The sequence below is a fragment of the Coturnix japonica genome, chromosome 24 (assembly GCF_054131305.1).
Source record: "Coturnix japonica strain WE chromosome 24, WE-NBRP24, whole genome shotgun sequence".
In the NCBI taxonomy this organism is placed as follows: domain Eukaryota; kingdom Metazoa; phylum Chordata; class Aves; order Galliformes; family Phasianidae; genus Coturnix; species Coturnix japonica.
In genome coordinates, this window is record NC_140686.1 from 2480646 (window position 1) to 2490903 (window position 10258).

The 10258-nt window shown below is 47.5% G+C and overlaps 1 protein-coding gene across 1 annotated transcript; it reads right to left on the reverse strand.

Moving 5' to 3' along the window:
• Nucleotides 1-683: 683 nt before the first annotated feature.
• Nucleotides 684-7960, reverse strand: LOC146756992 (zinc finger CCCH domain-containing protein 11A-like). The gene is made up of 3 exons (XM_085523294.1): nucleotides 7923-7960; nucleotides 1708-1807; nucleotides 684-877 (listed from the first exon to the last, which is right to left on the reverse strand). The coding sequence occupies exons 1-3, from the start codon at nucleotides 7958-7960 to the stop codon at nucleotides 704-706; spliced, it is 312 nt and encodes a 103-aa protein (XP_085379420.1). The 3' UTR covers nucleotides 684-703.
• Nucleotides 7961-10258: the final 2298 nt, after the last annotated feature.

The window sequence follows — 10258 nt, forward strand, 5'->3', positions numbered from 1 at the left end:
CCGCATTTGTCCCATCCTGGGGGCGGCCCGGCTGCTGGAACCCCCGGCAGCGCTGCGGGGACAGCCGCCAGGTGGCAGCGCGGGCTGCGGTGCGGGGACGGCGGGCGGTGGGCGGTGTTGGCACCGGGGCCGTTTGCGGGATGTTGTGAGGTTCCTCCCTCCCTCCCAATTCCTTTCTGCCCCCCCCGAGCCGTGACCGCGCTGCAGTGCCCGCAGTGATGATGATGCTGGCACCGCGTTGTGCCCCACTCCGGGGTGATGGCGTCAGTGGGTCATACCTCGCACACTGGTTTGAAGGGAGCAGCAGGGAGAACCCGCTGGGGTCCCCCCTCATCCCAGCACCACACGTGCCAGGGGCAGCACCAGGCAGGTGGGTGCCAGGCTGGAGGCTTGGGCACATCCCAGGGCACAGATCCCCACTGCTTTCTTCTCTTGCTGCTGAAAGGAGCCAACCAGGATCAGGGAATGGATGCACAGGACCTCAACTCTGACCAGCAGGAAAACTCAGGACAATGGAATGCAGTCTGCCAATCTTTTACCAGTTCAGCTGTGCTTTATGACTAATTATTGCAAAGACTCTTTTAGTAAAGTACCACCCTGGGGTATCCAACCAAAAAGAAAAGGTTTTTATTAAATTAAAGGGTTTTTTTTTGTTTTTTTTTTGTTTGTTTTTTTAAACATACTATAATAACTACTATGCAGTTCAACTGTCAATCATCTCAGAAAGTTCACGAAGGAGATCATCCTCATCCTTCTCCAGGTCCAAGTCAATTTCTGCTACCATTTCCCCTCCTGAGATTTTCGAGATGAACTTTTCAGTGTCACCTTCTACAGCCTTGGTGAGCAGGCTGACCTCCGGCAGGGCTGGAGCAGCAGTCTGGGAAGAAGGAAGACAAAGTCAATGATTGCTCAGGAGATCCTTCCTCTGCAGTGCTTCTCCTTCAGCACTGCTGATCCTGAACCCAACACGGGGGCTAAGGGGCTCCTGAAGGATGTTAACAACCACGTGAAGGCTGCAGAGCACCTCAGGTCTTTTTAACAATGCAGCAATAATGGACAAATTCCTTCACACTACAGAGGAATCACAGGGCTGCAGAGCATTGTGCGCACACTGCCATTCATCCAGCATCCTGCACACAGTGACTACTTTGAAAGGAAACCTGCAGAACATTTCAGTTCTCCACACTTTCTGCAGCAGTTGTATCTCAGTATCAGCCTGACGAGGACAGCACTGACAATTCTTCCCCTCCTTACCAAAGCTGCTTTTTTAGCTGGAGGCTCCTCTTCTTCAGTGCTCGTTTAAATCAGCACAGTGCTAGAGCTGTTACACACCACATTCTATTTGAGCAACAGAAAGTCATTCCTGTTCCCCTACACAACATCCACCCACAGTCTGATTTCATTGAACACGAGGCCATCGTGACCTTTTTGTATCCAGTGCTCCCACGTTAACCTCACAAGTTGTACCTGGTGCCAGCAGGGTTACTGCCTCACTGCCAGATACAATCAGATCAATTCTGAGTTTGAGGAGTGCAAAGCTGTCTGGGAAAGCCATTGAAAGTATCAGGATTGTGAAACATGGCTGCAGCTCTTCACCAAAGGCAGGAAGGTAGGAATGCACTCATGATGGTGGCACATGGTGAGCAGTGAGACATGAGAACATGTGAAGAAATTGTGTCACTGTGTCCATCTACAGAAGGGACTCACCTCTGCGGGTGCAGAGACAGCTTTGGGAGCAGCCCTGCTCCATTCCACAGTCTTTTCCTCTTCTCTTCCAGGTGCTTTAAAACAAGGAAAAAGAAAATCACTTGGTCAACAGCAAGCATAGAAAGAAACCTGAGTGCCAGTGTTTCCTCCATGTGCTTATTTCCTCACATTCAATAACAAAGAACACGAGAGAGGCGACATCTCGCAGTCCATACAGTATCCAAGCTCTTCCCTCCTTCACATGCTGTCTCTTCACGAAGCCTCTCTCACCTCCCCAATGAATAACTCACCCCCCTGACCTTTCTGACAGAGGTTGGCCCCCATGTTATAAACTCAATCCATGCTTTACAAACACATTTACATATTAAAACAAGCAACACGCCAAAGATGAAGATAACCTTGGCGTCAACACACAGAACATGCCACACCAAAAACATGGCAGAAAGAAAGTACAGGAGAAACTGAATTACAAAACCTCACAGCGAATGAATTTTCCAGAATGAAGCAGGCAGACACCACGGATTCAATGGAAAAACACATGGATGGACATCCTGGCACTTGTTGCCTTTGCATTTGGTAAGAAACAGCCCAGGCAATTCTAAGCAAACTCCATTTGCTTGACAGGGGAAGCACTTCAGCAGAGCAGACAGTGAAACACCTCGTTACCTGCTGGCTTTGCGATCTGCTGCATCCGCAGGGCTTTCTCCTGCTTGATTTCTTCCAAGCTTTTAATATGCATTTCTTCCAATCGCTTGATTTTACGCGGTGGCTCTTCCAGTTTCACGTTACCAGGCTCAGGTGGAGGGAAAATTCTCTTCTTCTTGCGCTTATCCTTAGATCTCTTCTCAGTAAGAACCTCTTCTACTTTTTGCTTCTCTTCTTCCAGTCGTCTCTTCTTCCAGATCTCCCCTGCTGGCTTGGCACCCTTCTCTGTCATCATCAAGAAAGGAGAAGCATAAGGATTACAAGAAATTCCAACGAGAGCTCAAGTTTCCAGATTTGTCATAATATTACAGAATATACATGTTCCCAACAACAACGCTCCTGAGAAAGAATAAGCAGAAAGCCTAGAGAATCTGTGCAGCAAACACCGATGACCATTTACCTCTCCTTGGTGCTCTGTCAACCTCGATCTTCTTCCCCAGCCTTTCTACGAGGCTGCGCTTCAGCGGAAGGCCACTGACATCAGCTACAGAGAGAAAACAACAACATTCCTAAGATAATTCCTTTGGAGAAAGATTTTTACAAGTCAACCACAAACTTTGGTTTCTCCAAGTGTATGTTCTCAAATTCACCTTTCAGCTGCTACACTTGTGTGCCACTTGGAGTCATCACAGACCCACGACACACTTTCCTCCCTCCTGCTTCAGCAGTGCCCTCCCATTTACGTGGAGGCAGCCAAACAGCAGCTCACAAGCAGCCCTTACCTACAGAGGATTTCCGTTTTCCAGGTTTATCAGCAGTATTCAGTTGACTGACAGGCACCTCCCCTAAAACAAAGAAAAACAAAGTGCTTATTTGACAGAAACCAACAGAATTACTGACCTGTGAGCTCATTTCCCACCCAAAACAAAGACACCACTTTGACAGCCCTGACACAAAATAATATTGCAACTGTAATGCACTCAGGGTAAGTCCCAATTGTAATTTCTCCATTCCACTTAGGAGCCACCAAATGGAAGCAAAGGTACTCATCATTACCCTGCTTTGCAGGCAGCATCACAGTGCTGACCAGTGTCCGCACATTCTCCTTCTTAGGCACACGAACAATCTGAGATTTGAGCCGATGAGCAGGAGCTCCTGAAGGTCCTTCTGATCCAAGTGTTTTTATTCCAGCATTCAAACTGTCATCTGGGAACACAGAGCAGTAAATGAGACTGAGGGACAGAGGCACACGCTGAGGACCACAGCTCTGCAAACTGCCTCCTGCTCAGAAGCATGCAGAACAAACCCTGTCAGCTCTCCCCACAGCTAAGAGCACCATGGACCTGATGTCTGTCTGCTGCCCTCCTTTCATCCTTCTGGATATTAAAAGTAGGCTTTATCCCTTACTTTATCCCATCCATATGACATTAGATTCCTCTATCAGCAAATGTGGCTTTCACCACTGGTTGAAAAGATGCACATACAGGCACTTAAACTCCATGCTGTGGCCTCGTCTTGCTCTAATGATGTAAACAAAGGAGTTTACCTTCCTAATCTGAAAGGCACATGAAGTTACAAGGTAGGAACAAGATCATGGAAATAGCTGATTCCATTCAGCAACCCTATGTTCTGTTGTGTTTGTACAATAAATTGCTTTGGAGTTAATTGGCAAGTGCTTCTGATTAATCCTGGAATACCTTGTTTTCTATCAGCATCAGATTTTGTAGTGGAAATTATCTGCAATCCAAGATGGTTTTCTTCAGCTGGTTGCTGGACAGGTGTTTTTGTTTCTTCTCCCTCCTTAGAAAGCTGGTCTGTACAAGCAAAGAAAAAATCAGTCTTTTCAGTTATGCGGTAGGAATTCAATCAGATTATCCACTGCACAAAGATGGCAGGCAAGGCTGAAAACCCACACAGATAAATGCTGAGTCTCCACTTGCCCATCCAAATGGCTTCTCTGTGAACAAAGAAATCCCCCCCTACACAACATTCATCTCCCTGACACCCAGTAAAAGCTTAAATGCAGGAGAACAACCTGCAAGGCAAAGGCCACAGGAGCAGAGAGAAGCTGAGCATGCAAGATAAAACTGAGGTATCAGAAGCACACAAAGTTCAGCTCTGAACCTATCTATCAGCTCACAAGTGAACGTTACCTGGCGTTCTTTATGACACTATACCCACCTGTGAGTAATAGAGTTAATCTTTCGTACCTAAAAAAGACAAACTCACTTTGGCTTGGTGGAAAGAAAACCCCATTGAGATAACGTCCCTTGGTGTGATGGAAGGCACAGTTGGATTTCTGGCAGCCTGCTGGCTGGTTCTCCCAGTAGCAGGAAATCATGCTGCGTTTTTTCTGAAGACAGAAAGGAAGAAGAGCTGATGGTAACGTGGACCTAAGATCTGCAAAGGGAGACTGAGCTCCAGATGGTGCCAGTGAGCAGACTGCCACAAAGCAGCACTCAAACACCACTCTGAAGAGTGCGCAGGCTGGGAGCACCAGGCTCACTGAGCTTTCCTAGCATTCTGTGGGTGAGTACACCAGTTTAGAAGGGGTTAAACTAACACACCTTGCAGAATGCTTGTCTGATTGATGTGGTTCTTTAGTATCTGTTGATAGAACACTGTTGGTATCAACTACAAGAATATTCTGCTATGATATACCAATGCCATTGAGCTCTCTTCCCTCTGCTTCCTCCCCTATTCTTAACCGTAGGAACCATCATCATTTCAAAGCAAATGAACCTAATCTGCAAAAGCACATTCAGCCCACCTAAAGAAATGAGAAGTGGGTTTGGTGATAAACTCTGAGGAGCCAACACTCACACTGATCTCCATGTGCCTGAACCTGCAGACATTCCTGAAGCAGCGGCCCTCCTTCCACAGCGTGCAGATGGTTTCATTGCCCAAAGCGGCTTCACAGTGCCTGAAGGGACAGTTGTCTCCCTGTAACCCAATGGAAACCAAGAGAGGAAAATGAAATAGTACAGCCTGAGAACTGGCCATGCTTTGAGCTCATTTTTAGCGAGTTGCTCTATTGTACAATGCAATTAGTTATGAAGTTTGCTGAAGACCAGTAATACTTCTACTTATTCTACCCATTCCTCTTAACTTCAGAACTGAAAGAAAGAAAAAATGAAGGAAAAAACCCAAGCAGACCTTTTTACAAGTGGAATAGAAGTAGAAATAGCAATCATTTCCTTTAATCGACATGCTGGACGAGCGCACAGAAGCAGTTCTGGTCTCGGGGATCTCTGTGCAGCTCTTCCTGTGCTGCTCAAAGAGCTGGCTCGTGCTTCCTTGGACTGAAAGTCTTCTACTGTCTTGATCAGTGAAATCTTCTTTTGAAAAGGAACCCTAAGCAAAACACCGACAAGCAGAAAAGAATGAGGAATGCCCACCCGTCTTCCCAGCTTTGTTCTGTTCATTCAATCAGTCTCTCAGGAGCAGTTGTTTCAAAACATTGCCCTCCTCAACACTGGTCAAACTCTAGTAACATCACCCTGACTCAGCACGGAGTCCCTGGGCTGCACGGCTGCAAGCCCTCCAATGGAGCCCCTCCTTCAACACCACGAGTGACAGCAGTGAGTAACCCCAACACATTTGTCTGACCGCTGCAGGTCTTCAAGCTCAACCACCTGGACAACCTCAGCAAATACAGTGATCTTCAAAGCTTTGCAGTTCACTTCTCCTGTAGGCCGAACCAACACTGAATCCGTGAATTAATTAATTATAACAGGTTAGGAAGAATTTTCCTCCTCACTTTGCCTATGTCAAATTCTGTAAGTTGGAATTTCTGGTCTTCAAGGATTCTTCACCTTTGAAGAATCCACAAAAACCATCCTCCGTCTTTATTACCTGTACAGCAAAAGCATGACAGTGCGTATCAATACACAAATCCACACACATGTGCCTGTATACTGTAACTCAGCACTGCATGGAGCTGCAGCACGATCTGCTCAGCCACAACAAGGGTTTGGGTTGGTTCATTTTTTTTTTTCTCTTCTGATGTAAAAATCAAATATTTTGATATTTTAGATTTGTTTTGTTGTTGTATTTTTTAAGGTACCAAATGCAGTAAAACCTGCAACCAGGCCAGACAGAAGATCAAATTCAAGTGATTCAGAACTCTTTCATTAAAGTGCTGCACATTTCTGAGCTAAGCATTTCCGATAGTCAATAAAGGTTGGAACCTTTTACTCACACAGACACTAGTGAATTTTCGAGGAATTTTTTTTTTTTTTTTTTTTTTCAGGGAATTTCCCCAAATCTAAACTAAAGAGAGGAGAAGTCGGGTTCTCAAGTTAGTTGCTGGATTGACTGCATGACAAAGGGAACAAAAACAGCACTTAAGGACAAAGTTCCCTTCCCTCCTCCAATACTGATAGAAATGCTGCCTTTTTACCTTTAGTACCTTCACAAGGGATTGGCAGATTCCTACGTTCCTAAAGACCTCAATGCTGCTCAGCACAGACACCGGGCACCAACTGTCACTGGACTCTGCACCGTGGAACACGCACACAGCTCAGCACTTCTGTTTCCTCACAATTGGAAGGGTTCTAGAATCGGGAGCATGAAGCGGACTAGAAATACCTCACATCCCTCTGCTCCTTACGAGCCCTTCCATTTTAAAACAAGATAACCCCAGACACATCTGTTAGCACAGCAGCCCAAATGCTAACCAGAACACACAGTGTGTAACGCTGAAAGTACCAGTTTAATGCCGCACCACAAACCCTATATAGTGGTACAGGTGACCACCCCTATCAGATACCCATGACCTCCATGACTCCAGCCCTGGTGCACGCAGGCACCACCTGCCCAATACCCAACATCTCCCCCCTCTTTATCATCTCCAGCCCCTGTAAAGGTTCCCCCACGTACTCCCTGTTACCCCAAATGTGATTTGCACATTTAAGGCTATTCCGCAAATGAATCAATCATTAAACATATGCGAAAAACAATGAAACTGTCATAATAACATACCAAAGAGATGCAGCTGCAGTGACTACAAACCTGAAAGCACACAACAGCAATCTGCCTAAAAATTGTGAAATGCTGTATGGCAACACTTAGTCAACTTGTAGAGAACAGTGCATTCAAGTTCAAGATAACAGCACAGTACACAATGGAGTTACAACTTCTCCAAGTTCAATGTAACACTATTGTACAGAATCTTTGTGGCAGTCCAGTTCTGTCCAGTGTGCATTATAATGTCACACTCCATAACCAAATAAGAAGACAAAAACATATTGGCTGTGCAGAATCGTTCTGAATGTCCACCACTGGGGGATTATCCAGGAACAAGGTCTCCCCCGCTCACGAACTATCAGTCCGGCATGAAGGCTGGATTCCCAGTTCGGACCTTCAGGCACATTGGGAGCAACGCAGTCTCATGTGCCGTTACCAGCAGCCACTGCCCAGTGCTGACGTCAAATCACTGGCTGCACTGGAGACATTAACCAAGGAGTTGTTGACCAAAACCGGTGCTGAGATGTTCGGATCCTCACGGTGCACAGGATGGCTCGTCATTTGGTGCCGGCTTAACCCAACGTGCCGGCAGCCAGCAGGGCCCACTTGGGGTCCCGACACAGGCGTATCCCCTGCCCATGACGAGGAGTAGATTCTGGGAGCCATGGCCCTCCGTCGGGTCTGATCAGGACCTGACCTATTGGTGTCCATTCGGTCAGCTGATGGTCTCCCATCCGATTCTCTCACGCAGGAGGAGAGCGTGTGGGCACAGCTCAGGCCCCTCCAGCCCTCCCCCCTCTTTAAGTGCACAAAGACGCCCCTTCAAGGTCTGATGTGCACACTCCACAATAACCTGGCCGGTGCTGCTGCCAGGAATGCTGAAGATATGCTTAATGCCCCAAACTGTGCACTAGTGTCCAAAACATGCACTTCTATATCCTGGGTCATTGTCAGTCTTTAACTCATGAGGTGCACCCATGACAGCGATGGCCATGCACAACGCTTTCATGTAATGCATGGCGGTCTGTCCAGATTGTGCCACAGCCCAGAGAAAACCACTGCATGTGTCAGTTGTGACATGCAAGTGACGGAAACACCCAAACTCTGGGAAGTCTGTGACATCCATCTGCCAAACCTCATTTGGTCTCAAACCTCTGGGGTTCACCCCTGCAGGAAACAGGTTAGCCATAACTCCCGCTCCTCCTTGGCCGATTCAGTTAACTTTCTAAGAGCACCAAGGGCGGGTAGCAGCTTCTGCGCCTCTTCATCCCCTGCACAAGCTCACAGAGCTCCATGCTGGCTTTCTCTAATGCTGACCGACTGACACAGTGAGAAGCTTCATCAGCCAGACCTCTCTGCATTATCCACTTAATAAGCAGGGAGGCTTATTAAGTCCAGAAAAAGGGAAAGGGGGGAATAACGCAGCTGTGGCGTGCAGCTCCCGCTTCTCACACTGCTGCTGCATCACTGCTGATAACTGGAAGGCAGGGAGCACCCCCCATTCTTGGAGGCACATTTGGTCCAAAACAAAAGAATAATTCTGCTCCCTCCCACCCCCACATTGTCATTAAGTTGCCTTAAAGGATTCAAGTCAAAAACAAAAGCATACCCCAACAAAACTCAAGAGCTGGCAGAACTCCAAGCTAGACATAGGGACTACCCAAGAAATGGGAGCCCCAAAGAAGCTTCCAGCTGCACCCAATGCTGAGCATGGCCAAGGGAGGAGGAAGGAAGGAGCTTGAGGTTGAAGCCTTCAGAGCATCACTGGATCAGGAGATCAATTGCCAGGCACTGCAGCACACAGATGGACGTCCTTCTGGGCTGTCACAGAACTGCTTTGTCCTCTTGCTGCTGAAAGGAGCCAACCAGGAGCAGGGAATGGATGCACAGGGCCTCAACTCTGACCAGCAGGAAAACTCTGGACAATGGAATGCAGTCTGCCAATCTTTTACCAGTTCAGCTGTGCTTTAAGACTCATTGTGAAGCCTTTTAAAATATTTATTTTTATATATATATACCACAAGACTACTCAGATATACTATCAATCATCTTAGAAAGTTCAAGATGGAGTTCATCCACGTCCTTCTCCAGCTCCAAGTCATATTGTCCTTCCATTTCCTCTAAGAATTCCGAGATGAACTTTTCGAGGTCATCTTCTTCTACAGCCTTGGTGAGCAGGCTGACCTCCGGCAGGGCTGGAGCAGCAGTCTGGGAAGAAGGAAGACAAAGTCAATGATTGCTCAGGAGATCCTTCCTCTGCAGCACTTCTCCTTCAGCACTGCTGAGCCTTAACCCAACATGGGGCCAAGGGGCTCCTGAAGGACGTTAACAGTAAGCCTGACCAGGACAGCACTGACACTTCCTCCCCTCCTTACCAAAGCTGCTATTTTAGCTTTTTTAGCTGGAGGCTCCTCTTCTTCAGTGCTTCTCTGAGGATTCACAGCTGCCACAGCAGAAGGAGAGATCTCAGCAGCCTTCCGCTTCCTTGCTCTCTTTATGGGGCTGCTGGCTTTGCCATCCCAAGGCTTCTCACACACGTTGCACTTGGCTTCCAGTTCCCCTGCTAAGATTTCTGAGATGAACTTTTCAAAGTCATTTTCTTCTACAGCCTTGGTGAGCAGGCTGACCTCTGGCAGGGCTGGAGCAGCAGTCTGGAAAGAAGGAAGACAAAGTCAATGATTGCTCAGGAGATCCTTCCTCTGCAGCACTTCTCCTTCAGCACTGCTGAGCCTTAACCCAACACGGGGGCCAAGGGGCTCCTGAAGGACCTTATCTGTAAGCCTGACCAGGGCAGCACTCATGCTTCCTCCTCTCCTTACCAAAGCTGCTATTTTAGCTTTTTTAGCTGGAGGCTCCTCTTCTTCAGTGCTTCTCTGACGATTCACAGCTGCCACAGCAGAGGGAGAGATCTCAGCAGCCTTCCTCTTCCTTGCTCGCT

Coding starts and splice junctions, on each gene's coding strand:
- LOC146756992 (XM_085523294.1), bottom strand. CDS start 7,960: ATGGGCAGGGGATACGCCTGTGTCGGGACCCCAAGTGG. Junction 1,808..7,922: donor TGTGTCGGGACCCCAAGTGG/GCCCTGCTGGCT, acceptor CTGTTGACCAAG/TGATTTTCTTTTTCCTTGTT. Junction 878..1,707: donor CTGTCTCTGCACCCGCAGAG/GTGAGTCCCTTC, acceptor CCTTCTTCCCAG/ACTGCTGCTCCAGCCCTGCC.